This window comes from Procambarus clarkii, chromosome 35 (assembly GCF_040958095.1).
Source record: "Procambarus clarkii isolate CNS0578487 chromosome 35, FALCON_Pclarkii_2.0, whole genome shotgun sequence".
Taxonomy (NCBI): Eukaryota; Metazoa; Arthropoda; class Malacostraca; order Decapoda; family Cambaridae; genus Procambarus; species Procambarus clarkii.
This window is the reverse complement of record NC_091184.1, coordinates 35679304-35704868: the sequence shown is the minus strand read 5'-3', so window position 1 is coordinate 35704868 and position 25565 is coordinate 35679304. Positions and strand designations below refer to the sequence as shown.

Genomic DNA, 25565 nt, shown 5'->3' with positions numbered 1-25565 from the left:
AATAACTTGAACATACTTTTGTAGTGAAGATTTGGGTGAATTAGGTATAAAATTTACTTTGAAGTGAAGTTTTTGGGGAGTCAGGAACAGATTAATTCATTTCCCATTATTTCTTATGGGGAAATTCACTTCAGTTTACAAACCATCTCTAGGAACAGATTAAATTCTTAAACCGAGGTACCCCTATACTTGTAATATTACTTTCCTTTCTCTGCATCCAAATCTTATCATATCACACCAATAAAATCATAGTGAAAGTAGCTGCTTTCCCATTCCACTGGAAAAAGTCTCATCCTGTCCACATAGTAGAAAGATTAAACATGGCAAGAAAAAATCTTTGTAGCAGTTTGCCAGTATACAAGAATCCTAAAGGTTTAATTTGTATATGTACGTTTCTAAAAAATATTTAAACGGTCATTAGTATTATTTACAGTACTGTGTGTGATAATTGTTGAAAAGTATTTATAAATGCAGTATAACAAATTAATGTACAAAGTACTGGTGCATTTTAAAGTAATAGTTCACACTATGATCATAACAGAGTACAATGCAGTGTGTATCTCATCAACATCCCAAGTGTCTCGCCAACCCTGGAGAGGGGGAGGGAGTACAACTCTAGCGCTGCACAGTGCTAAATAATCCTCAAAACAATTCAGTGTGTAAAGTGCTTGCAAATGTTATAACAATAATACTGTATTCATAATAATAGGAAAAGAGAGAGAAATTCAGATTGTTTATTGTACCATATTTATGAATAATTCTTGGAAGCTCATAGGCACAAGATAGCAACTCTAATGCAAAAAAATCCATAGTTTTAGCTTGGCCATGGGCCTGAGTTTCATATTTACTAAAAATTATGTAAACATTTTCCTTTTGTATGCTATATTGCATATCTAATGCCATTCTATCAAATTTGATTATTTTTAATATGCTTGAAAAATTCCTGAAGTGGATAACCAGGCATTATATTAACATTTTACCAAAATTTAATTGAATTTATTTTCTACTTATCATTAAGCTGTGTACATTTGTCTTTTGGTAAATTTTTTTAACTAAATTTGGATAACTTTAGCTAATTAAACATAATACCAGTACTGTACTATAAATGAATGTCTGAGAAAGTGAAAAATTAATACAGGGTTGAAAATTCATGTTATATGGCTAGCTGCAGATCACTAAAGATATATTATATCTTCTCTCACATGTGTTCAGTAAGCAATAGTGCTACAGTATTCTTACTTGCCGAATCATTAAGGTATATATACATATATATACACACACACACACACATATATATACATACATTAATTATTCTGCAAGTAAGAATAGCACTATTGCTTACTGAACATATGTGAGAAAAATTAATCTTAACCCTAGAGTGGTTCAGTAATGACAAATAATGATAGTCAATGATTGGTGAAATAGCCGTGACATTCAAAGACAATTAATACAGAAGAGCCATTGACAGCATTAGTCTGAAGAATTGGATGGAATGAAAAATGCATCCTTCAATGAGAACGAAACAGACAAAGGTAAAACATGAAATGCTTTAATAAATGCATATATTGAGTAAAAATAAAAGGGCAGAAGTAGTTTCATCTGCATTAAGTTGGATATCTCCTAATCTGTAACAATTAATATTTCTTAAACGGAAGAGTGCCAATAACTGAAGCTCCATCTCCTACATAGCAGAATTTGGCTTTGTATATGGTTGTATTATAAATTCCTACCATGTTTCTTATATAAAAGAAAAAAAGGTTTATACAATTATTATTAGTTTCATTTAGAGAAAGCATATAATAATTTATCTGTTTACTCCAGCAGACTTATAACAAGCCTTTTTATTTAACTGTCGCAATTAGACTAATAAATATGGAGCGCATAAGACTAGAAATGTTTTTATGAATGTATTTTGCTTTGGTATGTCACTTAAAATCTTGCAATCATCTGAATGCTGATTAAATAAACTATTAAAACAAGCCATGCAAAACTGAATACTCAGTTAAACAAGAATGCCATTGAACTACAGGTATTACACTGTGGGAATACATATCCTAAATTATAGAAATGTATGTAAGCTGAATTTCAATTGCACACATTAAAAACATTGTGATACTGGATCTTAAATTTTTGTGTGAATGTTTATACCTATATTTAAATTAAATGTATACATGACCATAAGATTATAAATATAAATAATGTTGCAATTCTTTCTTTTAAGCAACACTGAAGGATGGTACAAACATACAGTAAATGTTTTTTATGTTTCACTGTGTCAAACACACCAGTGAAATAAACTTAAAACAAAAATTACGGTTTGAATATTAAAATTAGCAATGTTCCCTGTTTCCTACCCCACAGAACTTTCACTAAGGTGTAAAATCATGCAAGATAAGAGTTGCCAAACTTTTCAATTCATTTTTGGTGGTTCCCGTTGAGTATTATTGGTAATACAAATGCTTGTTGCATCTTAAACTATTGGATGCCAATACTATTGTACAGTATTTACTTGTATACAATTATATTGTAAGTTTGAGTACCATGGACTCGTGTGTTATCTTAGTGTTCAAAAGACTCAACAGGGTAACTGAGATTATAGTGGTTTAAAATCTGGTTAAAGCTTACAACACTAAAGATATATACCAATATCCCATTTGATGACCTCTACTAAAGTTTGTTCTTCTTCTCTTTCATTTGCAACTTGCATTCAGGACTAGGAAGAGACGTGATAAAACATTAAAGTTGAATATATATAATTTTCCTGATGATGTGTCATACCAAAATGAAATGATATTTCATCAAATAGTCTTAAAACCGCTGTAAATTAAGCTAAGATTTGTTCAAATCAAACCAGCATTCATGATACATGAAAACCTTAACAAATATAAAAGGCTCCAAATCAAAGGTGAAACAATAAATGGAACAATTCTCTAGAGGCGAGTGTGCGTGGGCCAGGCACGCACTATACCGTATCTTGAAAGCAAGAGTATCAGTATTTGATATGGGTAAATTGCCCCAATAATACCAGTATTAAATAACTAGAAGTACTTATTCCAATAACTGCTGAACTATATACAGCATTTGCTTACCAACCGTTAACTATGTAATGCATCCTGATAACTTTTCTATCAAAAATATCTTCCATTATAGCACTGTACACACACACACTTCCCACAACCTGGAAGCCACGACTATTTTCATTAGGTGTAGTCCACAAAGTAAAGCGCTGCGGACAATCACTCCAACATGGTTTACATATACTTCATATTTATGTTATACAATATATTTATTATATATATATAATATATATATAATATATATATTATAACACTACTGTACTGCAAATGTACCGTCCCAGAAATGTCTGATGTAGTTTTAGTCTACCAATAGGGAAAATAATGTCCATAATTAAAAAAAAAAAAAAAAAAAAAAAAAAAAAAAAAAAAAAAAAAAAGACTTCTAGCATAAAAAAAAAGTACATCACTGTAAGCCAGCTTCAGGTCTATGAATTTTACCACATATTGCAAACTAAAAATGATGAATATACTGTACTTTACATGTAAACTGCTGGGAACTACATCTGGCCCAGGTACTGGATTAGTAACAATAACATTAACACAAACAAGTAAAGTGGTATTTGGTATGGAAAATAGTCTTGTACAGTCCTAAACATGACAACTCACTTCATCTATTACCATTTATCTTACAACAAACTGTAAAGGACGATGACATGAGAACATCAATTATTATCTAAGTCAACCTGTCATCAGATTTGTCACTGTTTAAAGTTCACTTCTGCTTTGGTGGCTCTGAAAAGAAAAATTATATATTAAAGTTTAATTAAAACTTTTACCTCTACATGCTATTGTATTTCAAAATTTAATGCATTATGCTTTCCTACATACAATGGGTCTATTAGAACCATGCAGCACTAGTTTGTCAATACTTTAAATGCTGGTTGTATTCCAGCTGATAATTTATGTATGGAAGAGCCGAATAAATCTGCGAGGAAAAGGAATCATGAGGTTCCAATTGTTGAGGTATATGATTAATAATAATTCATTGTGTTAGGGGACAGGCAGCCAGAATGTATTTATACATGTTAGGCTTATACTGAGGTCGGCTAGGTACCAATGCTCAGGAGATTCATTGTCAGCAGTGCTCAGGTGAGAAAGTCACTTTCTTTGATTCCAAGGGCAGGAGCACTTATGAGGTGTACCTTGCACAGATCTACTGCCAAGTTAACTTCACTGATACCAAAGACGTTACTTGCAATGCAAATCAACTACCATACTTCTTCAGTAATCTATACATATTAAGGACCCTAGTTCTCTTGTCAGAAGACATCAATAACTCTCAAAACCACATGAAAGAATCTAGAGTCATGGAGCAAATCATGTGTTCACAGCCATTGTTGCCGTAGTACCTGCCAATCTCTATATGTTGCCGCTCATACTTCATTAAGTCAATGTGCCTCACAGTCACTCACTTCCTGCCTTTTTGCTATGCCAAGCTATAACACATTTCCATTCACTTTTATCATCTGTGATCATTGCTGTACATGCCTACCTCTTGTACAAATGTTTGTGTGCAATTGCATTTTAACTACATGCACTAAATTTGGACGTCCCATTTAATTTCAGATGTTATTGGCATGCAATTTATATGTATTTGCATGCATGCTGATTATTCCTGGATCCCATATGTTTCATATCAGTTGTCAAGTCACCAAATCCATTAGGTTAGTCTGCCACTGCTTACCGATAGATCCAACTCTCCACTTTATACCTACAATTGGACTTGCACATAGATTAACTTTAATTAGGTTCATAAGTTTTGTACATCAGTCATTGCATTCATTGTGTATCTGGTGGATAATAAATCTATTATATAAATATATAAAAAAAATCTACATCTCAAAAAACTTACAAATCAGAAAGTTTCATCAATCAAATATTCTTAAAAATACAGTATACTGTATACACATTACAGAATCCCAAAAATTCTAATTTATCTTAAAAGTGCAACGACAAAACATGCCTGAAATAACAATTGACACAATGCTGTACCTTCATTGCCCTGCGAGTCTTCTGGCAGCGGAGGTTTTTTCTTCTTTTCTACATGTCCCGAGCAATGTTGGCATTCATCATCCGAGTCTGAACTGCTCTCATTGAATTCATGTGGTTTCACATAAACACAACAACCTGTAATATGACACAGTGAGATCAGAATATTGTGTTCATGACAAAAAAGACAACAGTGAAGTTCATAATGAGCCAGCTGTAGGCTTAGGGCCCGTGCAGAAATATCCCTGCAAAAAAAAAAAAAAAAAAAATTAATGTAAGAGAGCCCTGGGGGATATCAATAGGAAGGGTGCAAAACCCACTAACCATGAGTAGCAAAAGTTCTCCATGGTACATCAACCAAATGTAGAGAGCAAACTTAATGGATGACATAATGAGGACCTTCCTCACCCAACCATACCATACTACGTGTGATAGTCACACAATACAATGAGGACCTAGAGAATACAAAGCCCCACTAGGAGCCAGTGATCAATGCATCTTTTATGTTCTAGTACCTAGTGGAAGGGTAGCTGAAAGCCAAGGAAAGGAAGCAGAAGATTGGCTGGAGACAAAATAATGATGCAAAGGATATATGTTCAAGATATACAAGATACTCAAATTTATCAACAATGCGGACAGAACTGGCTGTCTAAAATGAGAGAGACGAGGGAGTGGGACCAGGATGGGGGGAATACAAGTGGTGTGTGGCAAGGATGAGGAAGTTCACAAACACAGACCTAAATAGCTAGTTATAAAAAAACAAAAACAAAAAGAAACTAAGCTTGAGAGTGGTGGGTAAGTGGAATGCATTAGTAAACAAATATTGATAAACTCCATATGTAGATTCTAATATAAATACAATATGACAAAACCTGTGAGTTGAGAATCACTCACATTGGAAGATTAATGGTTAAGAGACATGGCACATGAGCTGGAGCTCATTTCCCCTTAGTATAAACAGGTGAATACCTGACTTTACCCAAGGGCCACCATCTCTAGTGGCTTCAACAGGGACAGGATGCTGAAGGCTTGTTTTAGGCCCCCCCCCCCACACAGCCTTTATTGTTCTTGATAATTTTTTCCAGCTAAATTTTAAACAAAAGCACTCAAAAAGCATCTACAGTTTTTTCTGCTTTACATTGGGGTTTGTTGCTCACTGTGTGTATTACTGTATATTTTTTTTTTAAATGATCTAGATAAATATCTTCAAATTGTTTCAGTATTTTAAAGGTCTCGATTAGATCATTCCTGTCATGGCTGGTTTGTATTGTTAGTTTCAAGACCCTCACCTATGTCTGGTAAAATAGTTGACTTGGTTCTGGAATGATTTTTTCTCATTCTTCATTGACCTTTTTACAAAGCAGATATATATTTTTAAAGGTGAGGTCTCTAGGGTTGGGTACAGTTGTACAGGTAAGGGGGGGGGGGGATGGGGGTATACTCGAGAGTCGAACAGCCTGAATTACCATTTTCTTTTCCTTAGAGTCAAAGGTTTGTTTGGTTATTCTTAAGGTTTGGTTAGCTTTTTTATCACAGCTTCTACATATTAAGCCACTTTTAATAACTGGTTGTTCATAACTCATAGATGCATTTCTTTGTCAATCTGCTGAATGATCATATTGTTGATATGACAGTTATGATTGATATTGTTATGCAATACACCATTTATTTCTTCACTAAAACTACTTGTTTAATTTGTTAATTTATTTATTTTACACAGCAAAGAAACTTTTGACTGAATGGTTATCAAGGTTTTATTATGTGTTGCTACATATACTTATAAAATTCCAAAAAATGGAACTGCAGTATTTAATATTTTTTTTTTACTTACACTTTGATTTCTTCTTTCCCATATTTTCATTGTCGACTGTGTCATTCGTCCAGCTCACTTTCTTCGTTCTTAGGCTTGTGTAACTTCAGCCTTACAACACCACTAGAAACCTGAAAATTAATATTTGTCAAAATATTTCATATCAAATTAAGTGCTCACCGGAGCACAAATAATCATCATTACCCCATTTCTTGCTCTCGTGGGCTGGAGGGAACATCAGCTCAGAAAAAATAGGAACAATATAAAACATGATCAAAGATACTTAAGAATCCTTATTAATTCTCCATACTATCCACATAACATACTGCAGCATCATTCAGAATCAGCACTATCACACGCTCCTTCACACACAAACACACTGTGACTGAAGTTCAATCATTTTCTCAAACACCCGACCTATCTCAATTTTATTTTACTGTAGTTGGTCTATCTATTTATAGAATGTTTTGCATTATGTGTACATTGTTACCTGCTCTTGGCTTGAATCTTGACTGGTAAATCCTAAAATGGAGTGAATGTTTGTCTAAAAGCCCAAATATTGGCATTGATTACTGTATTCCCATTCAGCATGGTGACCCTAGAATAGCTGACGACGAATTCATCTGAGCACAAACTCTCATAACAACAACACTTGCACCCTTCACATTGCAAACTTGACCTGTGACCTTGACTAAAATTAACCTACTCTTGCACTCCCCTTCATCCACAAGATTCACCTTGAGCAGTCACACTGACCTTGCCTTACTCTTTAACCCACTTTCTCCAGCATAAATCAGTGTACATCTGGGCAACACCCAACTGTCCTACAGAGTATCACAACATAGCTGATCCTTGTCTTACTGTTTATGTATCCCTTCTCCATCTGTGTGTTTGTGGGTGTGTGTGTGTGTGTGTGTGTCTGTGTATGTATGCCATCTCTATCATCTGTAGCTCGATTCCCCCCTCTCCCACTCTCTCACTCTCACTCTCCCTCTCCCACTCTCTCACTCTCTCACTCTCTCACTCTCCCTCTCTCTCTCCCTCTCCCTCTCCCTCTCTCTCTCACTCTCTCACTCTCTCACTCTCTCACTCTCTCACTCTCTCACTCTCTCACTCTCTCACTCTCTCCTCTCCCTCTCCCTCTCCCTCTCCCATCTCTCCCACTCACTCACTCACTCACTCACTCACTCCCCTCCTCTTACCTCCCCCCCCTCCATCCCCTCTCCTCCTCTTACTCCTCCCTCTCCTTCCCCTCCTCTTACTCCCCCTTTCCCTCCCCTCCCCTCTTACTCTCCCTCTCCCTCCCCTCCTCTTACTTCCCCTCTCCCTCCCCTCCTCTTACTCCCCCTCTCCCTCCCCTCCTCTTACTCCCCCTCTCCCTCCCTCCTCTTACTCCCCCTCTCCCTCCCCTCCCTACCCAACCCAACCACTTGGGCTGGACGGTAGAGCGACGGTCTCGCTTCATGCAGGTCAGCGTTCAATCCCCGACCGTCCAAGTGGTTGGGCACCATTCCTTCTCCTCGTAACATCCCAAATCCTTATTCTGACCCCTTCCCAGTGCTATATAGTCGTAATGGCTTGGCGCTTTCCCCTGAAAACTACCTACCTCCCTCCCCTCCCTTTTCTCCCTCCACTCCCTTCTCTTCCACCACTCCCTTCTCTCCTCTCTCCTTTCCCTCCCTTCTCTCCCACTCCTTCCTTCTCTCCCACCCTTCCATTCTCTCTCTCTCCCATTCTCTCACTCCCAGCCATTCTCTCCCTACCCTCCCCTTCCCTCCCAGCCATTCTCTCCCTACCCTACCCTTCTCTCCCAGCCATTCTCTCCCTACCCTCCCCTTCCCTCCCAGCCATTCTCTCCCTACCCTTCCCTTATCTCCCAGTCATTCTCTCCCTACCCTCCCCTTCCCTCCCAGCCATTCTCTCCCTACCCTCCCCTTCCCTCCCAGCCATTCTCTCCCTACCCTCCCCTTCCCTCCCAGCCATTCTCTCCCTACCCTCCCCTTCCCTCCCAGCCATTCTCTCCCTACCCTCCCCTTCCCTCCCAGCCATTCTCTCCCTACCCTCCCCTTCCCTCCCAGCCATTCTCTCCCTACCCTCCCCTTCCCTCCCAGCCATTCTCTCCCTACTCTCCCTTTTCTTCTCTTCTCTCCTTCTTCTCCCCCTCACTTCTTAATGCATTCGATTTGTTCTTTACTTTGACATGGAAATAATTCTTTCTAATATCTCTGACTCATTTGGATACTCAGTTTCCACTGGTGTCCCCTCGATACTCAGTTTCCACTGCTGTCCCCTCGTTCAATTACCACCTGTGCTAAATAGTTCTACCTTATCAATTTCCCTTAGAATGTTGCATGTGGTAATCATGTCTTCTTTAACTTTTCTGTCTTCCAATGACTTAAGAAAACATTTGAAAGCCTGTGTGCAAAATATGATCCTTTGAGTGAATGGCTAGTGGGTATAGTAAATATATGGTTGTTACACTCACAAACATGAAGCTTTTAAGGCTTATTGAGGTCAAGAGTAAGCCTGTCTGGTCTATCATCCAAACAGTAGCTAGCCACACACATTTGTGAGCCCCTTGAGGAACCTGAAGTAGAGGAGGGTAGAAAGAGCCTATGCTACTCTATCCTTTTGAGATGTATCTTATTGTCTCAATAAACATACTTGAACTTGAGCCGCACCCAATGATTATTAACCGAGTGATGAGCACATCATCCACTGTTCAGCAGTCGCCCGACATGCAGTATTGTACAGAACTTCTATATGAAACATTACTATACTACAGCACGCAAACACAAAATCTGATTTATGAAAGATTATTATATTTTTAAATACAGAAAAGATAAAAATTAGGGGATCATTAACAACATTTCTAACTACAGCTTAGCATGTGCACTGCATTATGGAAAGAAACATGATAATACAGTACATTGTATAGTACTTAAAGTATAAATATGATTGACACTATTGTATTTTGACATAAGCCTGACTCGACTCAATTTTGTGCCTGTGAACTGTATATGAAATTTGCAGATACAAAGCTCACATAAAAAATCCTTACCAAATCCCTAAAATGTGCATAAGTCTTATCCTGTGTTGATCATGTGAAAAGGATGGTACATGGATTCACCTTACGAAAAATATGTCACCTATCATAAGCCTATGTGATTTAGAATAAACAATACTTACTAGTGACTATTACAGTGTTGGTGGCATGCACATAATGTTTAATACTTTTGTCTGGCAGCGACGCAATCTGCGTCAATAAATAAATTGACGGATGTCCGCTGGTGACCCATGTTGCATCAAAATTTTAAATATTTGTTAAAATTATATTTTTTATCCGATCATTATGGGACTACTTTTACAATGTGCACCTTTAAATTGCGAACAATTTGATACTATAATGAACGACGTAGCACAACAGCTGAGGTCAGAACACTGGAAAGATTATAAATACTTGTGGTGACGAGTGTCCAAAATTAAAACGAAACACGAAAGTGTTAAGTATACTTTATGGTACTGAATATTTAAATATTTAGTGCTCACTTATTACCTACCTGATAATTCAATCAGCACAGGCCTATATATTTCCAAATTACCACATATAAAAGAGAATGTAAATTACCATATCTCCAAATTTTAGCATGTAAAGTATATCTGAAATTTCTTAAAGTAAATGATTGAAACATTTTTACTCATATTTACATATAATACGTAAACAATTATTTTCTTATATAATAATTAAAAACATATATATATATATATATATATATATATATATATATATATATATACAGGTATGTACTATATAATAACTAAAAAAATATATACAGTATCTGTATTCCTTGATAATCTATTGAAGCACGAAAAACGTTCAGAGTTTTTATTTCCCTTTCCTAGTAGATACTTACACATATACAGGAACTGTATATTGTTATGACAGACAGGGTTCAAGTACTAACGTATAGTACGGTACCATATAATTATATTGGATAAAAACCCACACCAGTGTATTTGTGAAATTCATGTAAGCTATTTACACCAAGTATTTCACACTCTCCCTAGAGCTTTATCAAGGTCTGAGTGTGTGATTAGGACGAGAGACTAATCTGATCTAATCTGATTAGACGTTGAGATGTAAGTCTGGTCCTAATCACACACTCAGATCTTGACAAAACACTCAGAAGAGTGCGAAAGACTTGGTGTAAATTTCTTACATAAATTCACAAATACACAAGTGTGGCTTGTCATCCTATATTATTATTGTCTGTGGGAAGACATTACCATTACTAATACAGTATAATTATATGTGATGATATTTCTTCCAAAGCAACCATTAACAAGCAAACACACCCATTGCAACCATTAACAAGCAAAAACCACTGCAATCCATTAACAAGCAAACACACCCACTGCAATCATTAACAAGCAAACACACCCACTGCAACCATAAACAAGCAAACACACCCACTGCAATCATTAACAAGCAAACACACCCACTGCAACCATAAACAAGTAAACACACCCAGTGCAACCATTAACAAGAAAACACACCCACTGCAACCATAACCAATGCAACCATTAGCAAGTAAGCATTCCCAATGCAATCATTAACAGGTAAATATTCACAATGCAACCATTAACAAGTAAACACAAGTAATGCAACCATTGGTGAATAAACGCAACCATTAACAAGTAAATGCAACCATCAAGAAGTAAACACAACCATCATCCACACAAGCTGAACTGCAGGCTATTCTGGCTGGTTTGGAGGAAGTACGTCAAGAGGAACAAAATGTTTTTGTATTTGTCAACAGCTGAGGAGCACTCGATTCTTTAAACAGTCAAAATCCAATACAGTATTCATGTCCATAGTTGAGGATTGTAAGAAAAGGTTTAAACGCGATACAGCTGAAAGGTCACAAAGTGAAACTCATGTGGATCCCATCTCATGTTGGACTAGTGCTCAACGAGGTGGCAGATGACCTGGCCAAACGTGCCACATCAAAACCACAAGTTGACATTAAATGTGTTTTAACAATGAGACAAATAAGAACCAAAATGTGAAATAATCAGGCATATGCAGAAGTGGCAAGGAGAGGTATAATGTATGAGGGAAGTCAAACCATGCAACACTACATATATGCGAGTTAAAACACCCATTTCACTAATGGTAAAAGAAGAAATGCTTGGAGTGACTCTGTACACATGCAGCTCAGGCTCGGGTTCAAATATTACTGGGAAAATGGAATAGGTGTTAATGAGACTGACACGAAGTGTAAACTACGTGTTATGTTAAGGTCTCACACCCTCACTCATTATGTTCTTGATTGTCCCTTGATTAATGTATATTGAAACACTGAGATAAGGACTGTTCCTGAACAAGTAGCCTGGATGTGTCACAACAAAAAGATTGATGATATTCTTGCACCAAGATTATAACTTTACTGAATTGCCTGCATGACTATTCCAAATGGTCTGTGTACCTAGTCATACAAGTATTTGAGTGTACGTCTGGTAACATATTGCATGTGTAAAGGAAGAAATGTATATGTTTATCACTCAGAATGTTCGGTAATATGCTTATTGTTTGTGATGTGTTTATATATATATATATATATATATATATATATATATATATATATATATATATATATATATATATATATATATATATATATATATATATATGTTATATGAACACATTGTACCGAGAATAGGGTTAGAATAGCTTGAGCTATCTCATCCCTTTGTGTGTATTTAACTTATTTCAATTAAACATATCAATCTCAATCAGTTTTAATTGACAAGTAAACACAACCACTGACAAGTAAACACAGTCATTGACAAGTAAACAGTCATTGACAAGTAAACACAACCAGTGACAAGTAAACACAATCATTGACAAGTAAACACAGTCATTGACAAGTAAACACAACCACTGCCAAGTAAACACAACCATTAACCAGTAAACACTCCCAACACACAACTGTCTGAGGCATTACAAGGGGCTACAGGTCGGGCGGATGAGATTCCTTGAGTCCCACCTTGTGAATTACCATACGAACTGACCTGCTCCTCGGGACCCAGATGCAGAGTTTCCGGCTCGATGACGGTGCTGGAGGAGCCAGAGACTGCGGTGGGTATTGAGGTAGCCATTAGAGTGGTGTGTGAGGGGGTGGGGAGAGAGATAAAAAGAGAGAGAGAGAGAGAGGAGGGAAGAGGTCGGCCCTTCCCAGCGCCTTCCTTCCTGCCACTGCTCTCAAGGTAAACAAAACTCAGCTGATTACCCGAGCCGTTTTCTCTCATCAAACACCATTCGCAAAAGGAGGTCAATAATATTATTATTATTTATTTTGATCTATCCTTTTCGTGGCTCGTCAAGATTTAAGTGTGTCGGTAGCAAAAAAAGGGGTTATTTCGCTAAGCGAGGATATTTGGGTATATGTATGGCCTGCTTCAGAGGTGGTTTTGATTTTTATGGGGTCGGCCTTCGATTGTATTATTTTACCATTGAACGGGGGGGAGGACGAGGGGGTTATAATATAGTGTATTTCCTGACGCAGGTAAGTCCGTAATAGGGTGATAGTGTCCGTGGGTCGCCCCCAGGTGGTGTCCGTGGCCGCAGTACTCGGGGTCACTGGAGGTGGACGGCAGGTCAGGTATGGTCGTCCCTTTCACCCCCTTCCTGTGGGTGGTGGTGTGCAGGCCTCGGCCCCTGGCCACTCTGCCCCCGTGTCCCTGGCCTTCCAACCCCTACACATACTCCCCTGGCTGGTTTTTATGTCGCTGGTGTCATTTGACAGCCAAGGGGGAAAGGACGGCATTGACGACTACCCGTCATTGATGACCTGTTGTTGTTGTGTTACCATGACATTCATAATTATTTCGCCCATAAAGGGTTGCTATTATTGAGTGAATATAGATGGAGGCAAACTTGATTTATAGAATCTGACTGAAAAGTGCATGGAAATATTGGTAATGAGTGATTTGTTGAGTTTCAGGAAAATATTTTCACATGTGCATTATTGCTAATCATGCCCCCCCCCCCTTTTCCTCCTCCTATCTCTGCACAACATCTCTGGTGTATTTGCTCTGATAATACAGTATATGCATTTACTTCTGTCCCATCAATATGGGTCTGGTGCAGTTTCACAGGCACCACATTGACTGACCGTGTGTACTCACCTAATTGTGCTTGCGGGGGTTGAGCTTTGGCTCTTTGGTCCACCTGACCCGTGTCAGTCAGGATAAAGATTTGGGTCGTGCTAGTAACTGGATGGGTGATCATGCAAATATCCTTGCTTTCAGCAAGGGGAACTCTCTTTTCGAAGAGCCGAACACGATTCCTTGCCCCGAGAATGGTATACCATCCGAATAAAACAGGTTTTAGACATAATAGTATTCAAATTCCTGTACTGTATATTGAGAGGTTTATTATTATTCCACATGCACACTATACATCCATTAAGCTTGTGTGTTATACCGAGGTCCCCCAAGGTGGAACTACTGACCTCTTTTTTTTTATTACTTCAGGAGAGGGAGGGAATTATTAAGGGAAGGTGCCAAGCCATTAAGAATATATAGCACTTCCAAATACTGTATATTCTTAGGGGTCAGGATATGGATTTGGGATGGGACGAGGAGAAGGAATGTTGCCCAATCACTTGGACGGTTGGGGATTGAACGCCGACCTGCATGAAGCGAGATCATTAGCATTGAATTTAAACCACTTCAGGAGAGCGGTTTTATTTCCTGGGTGTCAGGGTCAATTGTCTCTTTACAGCATATGTTCAATGAATTTGTTCATTCTGTAGCATGGGACCAAAAACTGAACTGCATGATCTAAATGGGGCCTAACAAGACAGTATAAATGCTAAAGAAATGAATCCCAGTTTTACCATATTTCTATCATACATTAATTTTTTGGAGGAGCCAAACAATGGCTCGCTGAAGCTAGGTTGCTGTTATAGCTTCTCCCTACTGAGCTACATCAGTGATAGGAATCCTGTAGGGCCTACTGGGGACCAGAGCCAGAACATGACCCCCTCACAGAGGCATAAAGAGTTAGGGATTGATATAATTACCCCTCACGAAGAAAACATTCAAACATTAAGCAAATCAATACAGAAAACTGCAAAGTTAAAAAAAAACACTGAAATGGCCAATCAACTCTGCAAATAATCGACTGGCAAACTAGCACAAATCCTGCCTAGTTACGTGCCACCAACAGGTGGCAGTACCATCAGAAACTTCCAACTTGTGAACCATCTTTGCCTCGGTCTTTTTACTGATGTCTGCGAATGCATACCTTCCCGAGTCTCTGGCCTTGGGGGACCCCAGCCTTTTCAAAGATAAATGTGGGCCATTCTTTGAACTGTTCAGTGGGAGCCATTTGCTTTGTTTATTGTTCCTAATTTTGTATATTTGCTTTAAGAGATGCATTTCAAGTTTCACTTGTTGCATGGACTTCATCTTTCCTGCACCTCAAGTTACATGTGTTTAGGTTAGCTATTCCCTAAGCACTAGTTTTGGAGTTGTCCCTACCCTGACCGTGACTGCTCTGGTGGGCTCTTGATGTTTCTTTTCGAGGCAATACTACAATATAGAATGCCTCACTCTGGGACTGAGGCAAAGATAGTGTGGAAGTCGGGAGATTCCGCTGATGTGGCCACTTGCTGGTGACCAGTCATAGCTAGGAGGATTAAAGTTAGATTAAGTGAATCAATTGCAGTCATTTAACAATTTCAGTGTTTTGCTTTCTTTGAATCATGCCATTGTCTGAATTGCTTCACATACTTTCTGAAAGTTTTCTTGGTGAGGGTGATCATAACAATTCCCTACTCCTTGTGCCTCTGAAAGGCACCAGGTTCTGGCTATGGTGCCCAGTATGCCATACAGGACTCTTAAAACTGATGTATCAGTAAGGGGGGAAAATATCTGTGCAAGGATGCTTCAAGGAGTCACAGCCCCCCTTACCAGAAAGGGGCATCTCATTACATTCAATGTGGTTTTGGCTTGTGCATTTGTTTTTGGCATCCAGGCTTTTAGTTGTTTCCATTGGGCTGCAGCTGATAGAGAATGCTTGCAAACTTTTTTCGATGGGAGTTCATGCACCACCATTGAGGCTGTGTTGCACATACCCCATTTTGACTGCGGTGAATTCACTGTTGGAATTTTTCCCCTTTAGGTGTTTTCAAGGTTGTATTTCTGTAGCACCCTCACCGTTCAGGCCGTTCCCAGTTTCCCTTCCAGGCAAATATGATTTTATAGGCCTTGTTTCTGCATGTGTTATCCATCTGGCTGCCTTTGTTTTCATAATTTTCTTTACTGCAGGACTGTGTTATCCATCTGGTCATTGTTAGTCTGCTCTCCTTTGACATATATCGAAGAACTTATTGAAAGAGGCCTTTGTGAAGCTTCTCCAATGGTATTTTGATGTCTGGAAGTCTGATTGTCAAAGGAACAATTAATTTTGAACAATGAATAATATGGTAGCCTTCCTTACAAATTATTTTTTACTGGCATATCCATACCATTGTACTGTATATGGTATTAAGTAATAATAATAATAGGTCATATGCTATTCTGGGAATATAATAACATCAAGTGAACAATTTCTGAAATTTACTATTTTTTAAGCCAATTTGAAACCTAAAATTGTATAATTTTCAAAATTAATTAATTTTTTAATTATTTGTGTGTGTTACATTGATGGTCTATTAGAAAAAGTTGGTGCCTTTACCATGTAGTTTAAGCAAAAAACTTTTAGAAAGTTTGAGCAAGATTGAGCGCACCGTTTCCTGGCCCCCTTAAGGCCTTCTCAAGTTATTTTCTTAAATATTTTATTTTATTTTCAGAATCCAAGGTCACGGTGAAGTAAAAACGGTGATTTGCCTTGATTGACGGTAGTACAGTACAATGATAAGCTATGAAGGAATACAAGATATAGTAACAGCTATCCTTGTAATATTGGTTGTCTCTCTAGTCGTAGCAGCAGCATGGCTATCAACAAATGTGAGAGAACAACCATTAGTTGCAACAGCAGTGGTAGTATTTCAGAGTGGACACGCAGTGGAAACAGAGCGAACTCATAGTGACAGTGGCCAGAGTCCCACTGAAACTCAAAGTAGCAATAATAGTGTAATAGAAGGGGAAGCCTCTGGTTTAAGAGCAACATCCCAAATGAAAGAAAGTGAGGACACTGATGTTACCAAGGAACAAGATATGGAAGTGCCTCAGAGAACTGGTAGAGAATTGGCGGGTGGGAGTCAAAGTAGTGAAACATGTAACATAAGCTTATCACTGCCAAAGGAAGTTAGTGAAAAATCAGTGCAGAGAAGTGAAAATCTAAATGTTGGCTCTACATCATTAGTCTCAGAGTCAGACCAGGATGGTGTGGTACAAAATCTCAGTCAAGAACCAAACTTAAGTGAGAGTAATGTCACAAATCAATCTACTGATTCTTCTATTCCGTCCCATGCATCGTCACTGGAGAAGTTGAGAGACATCGTGCCTGATGTGGAAGTCCGAAACAGGCGGTTGCAGCAGTTTATATCTATGGGTGAAAGTTCTACTTGTTCAGAGGCCCATTCTAGTACTGGTACAACCATTTCCTCTGAGCTTCTTGAAGTTAAAGATCTACACACATCTGCTGAAGACAAATTATGTAAGTCTTCAGATGGTGCTTCTTTAGATGAAACGTGTAGTCATTCAATCAAAACTGAAGAGAATATTACTACATTGTCTAGTGAATCGAGTGCTTCCATAAAGGAGGAAGAAATAAGGCCTCCTGGAAGCATAAGAATTCGCTTGAAGTTTCTCGATGAAACCCAAAGATATGTATTTGCTAAACTTACTGAGCAAGTTGGAACCTTTAAAAGGTGAGAAATATATTGTTACTAAATCTTGTATTTTACTTTGCACCTACAATAGTTGATACAGTTTTATGTTTTTCTCTACTTTGTGGTAGTGCTAGTTTTCTCTTGTGCTATTTAATGTAAACGTATATAATACTTATGTAATATGAATGAATATTATTCTATTACATTCCTTAATTCCTTTTCTCTTAACAAATTCATTTATATAATTGGCAGCTAAGCATGAATTACTATACACTTAGCTTACTTAATCCTCACTTCAGTACATTCACAGCACATCTCAATATTGGTCTATATAATTTAACTTTTAATATGAAAAATAAATTTTGCATCTATATTAAGGATCATTACATATTACTATAAGCTTTGTAACATTGTACACTCTTTTTATTTTGAATCTATAGTCAGCCTCAGTTAAAGCTGTAGTTCTTAACCTGAGGTGTACACACCTTTCCTGGGGGTATCAGAGGCCCCCTCTGGGTGTAATACCTGAGTGTAGTTACCTAAGTGTAGTTACAGGATGAGAGCTACTCTCATGGTGTCCCATCTTCCCAGCACTCTTGTCATATAACGCTTTGAAACTACTGATGGTTTTGGTCGCCACCACCTCACTTAACTTGTTCCAACCGTCTACCATTCTGCGAAAGTGAATGTGTGGGACATCCCAGATTTGTAGTACTATACTTAGTAGGTAAATGAAATACAAATTAAGAATGGGCACATGAGAGCAACTTCTGTACTGTTTTATCATAAATATTATAAATTAACATTATAAACTTGTGTAAGAACATCAATTTTGAGAACCAAATGGGTGAAACTGCAGTAAAGATCATGATGATAATAATAATAATGTTTTTTCAGGTAAAAGTACTTACATACAAAATATGTTACAAACAGAATGTTGGATTTTTAAATAGAGCTTAGCATACATTATGCATAAAGCCACTAACACGCACAGCATTTCAGGCAAAAGGTTAAGAACCAATGAGTTAAATGAATGTCCTCATATTTCCACTTGCAAAATAAAATCAACTCCCTGGCTTTATGGTTACAACTATTAATAAAATAATCACAGCGCTATTGTCAAGAAATACAGTATAACATTTACCACATACAAAATGCACAGGTCGCCAATCCATGAGCCCCAAAAACACTACAGTATCGATCATTGACACTTTGTATACATGTGGTTGTTGCCATAGCAATTATGTAGTCAAAAATTGTTGCACTTGTGAAAAAAGAAAAGTTATTTATGAAGTGTGTGTGATTGTGTTTTAACATTTATTGCAGACAACACTTCTCCATAGAAATGGATGCTAATCGGCGTATTCGACTTATTTTCAATGGTCAGCTGTTGAGTCAAGACACATCAACTCTTGCACAGTATGGTTTATTTGAGAATTGTGTGGTTCACTGTCATGTATCACAACCACAGCATACCAGCAGAAGCAGTGGGCAATCGGGGGGACTTGCCGCACAAGATGAAGATGATGCCTACGTCTCAGGACTTTTGGTAAACGATTTTGCACTGGTGTTACACCTCATTATCTGATGTATACCAAGTGTTTGTAGGTGAGGAGGCATATTCCTCTTGTTACTGTATTATAATACAGTAGTAGCTTGTTATAATTTCTTCCCCCAAATTGGTTTGATTTTTTTGCAATTGCTGCTATCCTATTGCCCTGATTCAGTTATTTTATTTTTACTATTATACATTATATTTTTGTTGTTAAAAAAAAATTACACTTGGGATAGTGAGAAGTAGCAATTGTTTTTAAATTATAACCCAGTGCCATGTTAGGATCACTATAGAGAAGACTATATTATTCTACATTCAAATTCAGCTAGCATTTTTAGTTAAATTATCTTGTAATCACTTCATTATTAATATCCTGGCAAGAGTTGTATTGATGCTTCGCCTTTTATCATGTATTCCATCACAGTATTAAATACTGTACTGGTGTTATCATTACTAAAGTCATTTCTCAACAGCATATACAAGTTTCCAAGACTTTGATATACAGTATTTTATTGATTTAAGAGAGTATATGTAGCTATAATAATGATCTTTCATACACTCCACTACTTAACACATACTGTACTTGTACTGAGAACTATTATTAACATGATTTATGCGGTAATTTTTTTATCCTATGCAGGTTTGCTTGGCAATGGGTGTATTAAATTAATGTTTTCTTCCCCACTTTCTGTGGGGAGCCTCTATGGCTCCCTGGAGCTATTGAGCTAATGTGTGATATTTTAGACCGGGGCATTAGTCTGTGGAGTTCAGCCTACCGAGGATCACGAGCCAGAACCCTCAGAGGTTTCAGGGCAAGAGGGAGCCAGAGGTTTCAGGCCCCCTCAGAAGTTTCAGGGAGCAATGGCCCCCCCCCCCTGTGGTTGGGGTTTTCCTTGTATGCCATTGACTGGGGTTAGGCACCTAGAAAGATAGGCATAATGAAACAGACCCAACATGGTAAGAAAATCACAACAAAAAAAAACAAAAAGAGAGGCAGAACTCCCTCCAGTCCCAAGGAAACAGACAAATGTCACACTCCACCGCTGTGCCGCTCATCCAAACAGCCCTTCCCTTCCCGAGAGGAGGAGGGGAGGGGAGGGCTGCTTGGGGAGCCCCGGACCTCCCCACGCCGGCTACCTAGCACTCCAGTTTGTTAGCTGATGTGATCGGGGCGGACCTCGTCTTTGGCCTCGACTTCCAAAGGCAGAGTTTTGCCTTCATGGCAACCTCTGCAATGATGATGTGTGTGGTGGCCAGGGGTCCTCATCAGTACTGGGGCTGCATGCACTTAAGGGCATCCTTCCCTAGGTACCCCTGTTAGTACTGCCCTTGCGTGTTAGGGTTCTCTTCCCTGGTGCGTTCGGGATGCCATTTCTGTAGGGGTTTTTGCTGCTTGGCATTTATCCTGCCCTTGGGGCCAGCTGGGATTTTATGGCCCTTCTTTGGCCTTAGATAGGGAGTGGTATCATGCTGGTTAGGGCGTCAAAGTGTTGTGCAGCCTGCCTACCTTTGCGGCGGCCGGTTAAATGTTTCCTCTGGGGACGTTGTACTTTTGCAGGGTTTTTCTTGGTTTTTTGTTTTTTGTTTTTCTTGCCTGGTAGGGGGGGGTCTGCCTGGTGTGGCTATAGTTCCACTTCTGACATTTTGGTGGCACTCTGCTAGGCCCCTGTGTTTCAGGGTTTTTCATCTCCCCCTCGTTAGCTTTGGGTCTTAACCGGTTAACACCTTGTCCGGGCTTCTCGTAGTAGTCGGCCTACGGGCCCTGGAAAACCCTGTCGAGACTCAGTGCACGTGTGGTTGTCTTCAACCCCACTTGCGTCTTCAGAGTTCCATCCCACCTCGTGCGGGTTCAAAGGTTGCTGTGTGCCCTTGTCTTAGGGTGACAGTTACCTCTTTTGCCTCCGTCATGCTGCCTGTTGGGTCAAAGACACCATTGACCCGGAGTCTTGCGAGTCGTGTTCTCCAGTACTATTCTCATGACATTACTGTTAGGGTACAGGCAGCATGCCGCGTTGCATGCTAGGTTCAGGTTGCTGCAATGCGCTAGGTTGGTTTTCCACCCAGATGCCCTACGGCTGCCTCACTTTGGTTATAGGGGACCCGGACCTGGGGGTGTTAGTAGATTCGACTTTAGTTCAGTCCGTGCTCCCTGGTCCTTCCCATGTTGTTCACCCTGCTCCCACCCCCCCACCCCTACCATCCCTGCTTCTGGCTTCCAAACGTCTGAGGGTTTTGGAGTCGGGGCAGGGTTTAGATAGGGGTTTTGAGAGACTGGCAGCTTCCGGGGCTGCCCCATGCAGGTTGGGAACGGACGCACTCAAGCTGGTTCCTTCTTCCAAGGCTTCTGGGTCCCATCAGCAGGCCCCCTTCTTTTCTGCCTTTCCCCCTGGACGCTGCCTTTTCTTCAGAGGTGGAAGGTATGGAGGACTGCTCTGCCCTGGGACCCAACTTGGGGAATACCTGGGCTGGGGAGGAGTCAAAGGGGGCCCAAGCCCGCTTGGGTGTTGGTGCCCTCTTCACGGGGCTTGATATTGCAGGGAGAGGGGTTTTCTTACCCCCCTTCTCTGTACTGAGTATGATTTGGGGTCGGCTTCTCCCCGGGTTCATTTCAGCCCCGTCCTTCCGGAGGTTTTCTGCTTCTCATATCTTCCTTAGGGAGGTTCGGGAGGCTCTTGCTACATACCTCCTGAGAGACCCAGATTCCACCTCCATGATGGCTCCGTCCTTATTTGAGTTCGGTTTTTCTTCCCCATACAGTATTAGATGCATTTGGGGGTTTCGGAGTATTTGTGGTTGGCAGACTGCCCATTCTTTTCGTTGGGGGTGTGGCATGAGTTCTGTCGGACCCTAGCTCTCGATTGGTTCTTGTAAGGGGCGTCGACCTTTTTGCAGTTCGCCCTGTTGATGGGGTAAGGGGGTCTGTGCGCTTCGGCTTTGGTGGCTGGGGATGCGCTTTGGGTTGATCCGGTTTCCCTCTTTCCCTGTTCCAGGGCTCAGGTCTCCCAGGTCATCTGCAGGGTTGTTAAGTCTAGCCAGCCTAGGGTCTATCCTCTTGCCCATGACATTAGGAAGTTTGTTACATTGGCTGCCGTGTTTGGCAATACAGTATGTGCTGGACTGATATTTGGGCACTGGGATTTTGGAGGTCGAACAGGATCTTGGCCGCCCGTTATTTGGTTAACGTTCCTGTGTTGCTTTGGGTTGCTGGTTGCAGCCAGTTGTCTTGACTTTGTGTTGAGGAGTCTGTGGTGGCCGCCTCCCGAGTAAGTCCTTCTTTCCCTTATCTTTGGACATGTAGCTCCAGGGAGCTGTAAGAGCTCCCCACAGAAAACCAACATTAAATTTAATGAAATACTATTTTCTGAGTGAGCCCCAGAGGCTCCCTGGCAACCCTCCCTCCCTCTCTCCGGTCAGTGGTTTTTCGTGTTGTTTGATACTTGGCTTCCAAACTGGAGTGCTAGGTAGCCGGCGCGGGAAGGTCCAGAGCTCCCCACTCCCCCTCTCGGGAGAGGGAGGGCTGTACGGAGGAGCGGCGATCGAGTGTGACGTTTGCTTGTTTCCTTGGGATTGGAGGGAAATTCTGTCTCTCCTTTTTGGTTTTTAGTTGTAATTTTCTTACCATGTGGGGTCTTTTGTTATGCCTACCTTTCTGGGTGCCTAACCTCAGTCGCTGGCAGATAAGGAAATCCCCCAACCGTGGGTGTTTTCCAGAGTCATTGCTCCCTAAAACCTCTGAAGGGGGCCAGGTTCTGGCTCGAGGTCCCTGGTAGGATGAACTCCACAAACTAACTGCCCCTGTCTAATATATCACACATTAGCTCGATAGCTTCAGGGAGCCTCCGGGGCTCACCCAGAAAATGTTTGCATTACATTCAATACTGGTTTTTTTTATTAAGTACAGTATTACATTATTGTATTGTAGAGCTCCGATAACTATAGTTATAGCTGGAGTAACCTCTCAAACCTTGCATTTGCCAGGTTTGAAAAGTGAATAGAAGGGTGCCTTTGGAAAGCATATTGGCAGATTTAGTGCTTCATGACTTGTCATTTATTTGAATGGGCTCCATTCCTTTCCTCTGTCCTATCCCAAATCCTTATCCTCGTACCTTCCACGTGCTCTATAGGCTTAGTGCTTTCTCCTGATAATTAGCTTAGCCCAATAGTTGGTTGATCTTACCCCACAAGCTGGTGGTGGAATAAGGCTGGTGGATAAGGTAATTGTTCTTAGTGTGTAGAAAAGGTCACCAGGAGCCTGGGATGGCAAACGTCCAATGTGTGTGCCAGTGATACAAGCTGAAGAGTGGTACCAATTATTGGTCGTGTAACAAAGTTACGTTTTTCCCTATGAGGTACTTGACAAAAACTTACACGAGGTGTAGGTTCAGGAGTTGGGTGTATTTATTTAAATTTGTTTATTTTACCAGTTATCTGTGCCATTGATTGGTAGTGTAGGGTCTTCCAATTGTATATTGATCAGTTAATCTTGGTTTCACATACTAAACTGTATTGTATGTTTGTGCGTATCATAATCTATTTAATAGAAAACCCAAATAATACCAATCGCACAAAAGGTAGGTTCATCTGTTATTCAGATCAGCCAACAGGCAGCTTTATTGGTTACAAAGAAGCAATAGTATACAGGATAATGCAAGTTGATGAGGATTTCACAGTAGAAGTGAGTCATGTGCAATAAACATTTAGGTTATTATAAGATTTACAATATAAAATAAATTTAGTAATTAGGATAAATATTTGTAAAAGGTGTGAGCATGAAATGGTAAATATTTTACACTTTATAGAATAAATATACAAGGACTGACAGATTGCATGGCTACATATGATGAGTTAGGTGGTGTTAGGGAGCATATATTTTTAATTGCAAAAGCATGGCACAAAAGATGGCCTACACTTGTCTTGAAAAGAAGTGGGATACTGCGACTGGCAAATCTGGGAGTTTCAAATGAAAGGATATCAGCAACAGGACTGAGGCTAAGGTGGCATGGAAGTCAGGAGCTCTTGGTGGTGCTTTCACCGGTTCGTGGCCATTCGTAACTAGGTGAGCTCAACAGAGTTTCTAAGTGAATGGTTCGCAGATTCATTTGGCTGTTTCAGTGCTTTCTTTCCTTGACCCTTGCAGTTGTCTGTATTCCTTTGTTTACTTTCTGGATGTTTTCTCAGTGAGGGTGATCATAACAATCCCCCCCCCCCTCCCTGATCCCTGTGCCTTTGTGAGGGGGACCAGGTTCTGCCTGGGCCCAGGTAGGGTATACAGGACTCCTAAGGCTGAGGTTTCTCAGTTGGGGGAGCTGTTGTGCTGAGGACGCCACCTTTTGGCCCCCTAAGGCTGAGGTTTCTCAGTTGGGGGAGCTGTTGTGCTTCAGGACGCCACCTTTTGGCCCCCTTCAGATAATTGTTAACTGAAGTACTCTTTTTCAATAACCATGCCCTAATGTCTGGGGGATTAATTTTGATAATCATCCCTTTCTAACCTTAAAAAAAAATAAAGGCATTTCCAGAGTGAATAAAACATTTAAAATGCAAGATATATAGAATTAAATTATCTCTGATCATGACAGTGTTCAGTTTATCACAGCTGATTTTGTTTCTTCTAGGCACCCCTCTTGTACTGTGTGATGGTTGTGGTGTGGTATCTTCGCTATGAATACGGCCACCTCTTCAACACCATGTCAACCGTCATCCTTCTATTTCTGACAGCTCTGCTCATAATTTCTACATACCTCCTCTACATCACACATAATGTGCCTGAAAATGGAACTTCTGCCCAGATATCAGCACGTCCACAAACCGAGACACAAAGTACATTATAAAAAAAATGTATAAACTTTTTTTGTAGAATGCTTCAAATTGATTTATCATGTGTATCAAACTAAATTTCATGTGGTGATGGTTAGTAATACTGTATTCAAATGTGTAACTTGATCTTGCATTCTACAGCCATAGAACATTCTTGAGCAAAAATATCTCTGGTAAAGGTTAGTATCATTAGGAGTGTTTTTGTCTTTCAATGTTTTTTTTTTTTTTTATATATTTTGTTGTTTTCCTTCCAATAATTATGAGCACTTGATTGTTTTGTGTCAATTATACAGTATATTAATTTCCTGGTCTGCCTCTGTGAATGGCAATGATGAGATGTAGTGTGTTCAGAAGAGTACAGTCCAGTCTATCTAGCTGTCTTGGCTATGCCTTATCTCTTTATTTATATTTAGAAATGTTCTTCCTTGAAAGCTTGCCTACACACTAAAATAAATAAATAAATAAATATATAT

General features: G+C 39.6%; 2 protein-coding genes across 8 annotated transcripts; one reads left to right on the top strand and one right to left on the bottom strand.

Moving 5' to 3' along the window:
* Positions 1-721: 721 nt before the first annotated feature.
* Positions 722-13161, bottom strand: LOC123768429 (E3 ubiquitin-protein ligase PPP1R11). The gene is given in 5 exon segments (XM_045758963.2): positions 722-3809; positions 5070-5204; positions 6898-6967; positions 6969-7007; positions 12952-13161. Coding segments are annotated over 5 exon segments (351 nt in total). The 5' UTR covers positions 13039-13161; the 3' UTR covers positions 722-3789.
* On the top strand, positions 13135-25565 carry LOC123768428 (transmembrane and ubiquitin-like domain-containing protein 1). Of its 7 annotated transcripts, none has more exons than XM_045758959.2 (4): positions 13135-13210; positions 16740-17762; positions 19050-19272; positions 24891-25565. In XM_045758959.2, exons 2-4 carry the CDS (start codon positions 16801-16803, stop codon positions 25104-25106), a joined length of 1401 nt encoding a protein of 466 aa, XP_045614915.1. In that variant the 5' UTR covers positions 13135-13210; positions 16740-16800; the 3' UTR covers positions 25107-25565. The 7 variants fall into 7 exon arrangements, with proteins under 7 accessions (XP_045614915.1, XP_045614914.1, XP_069192425.1 ...); XM_045758958.2 differs by lacking the exon at positions 13135-13210 and adding an exon at positions 13330-13445; XM_069336324.1 differs by lacking the exon at positions 13135-13210 and adding an exon at positions 13330-13445 and having other exon boundaries at positions 19050-19331.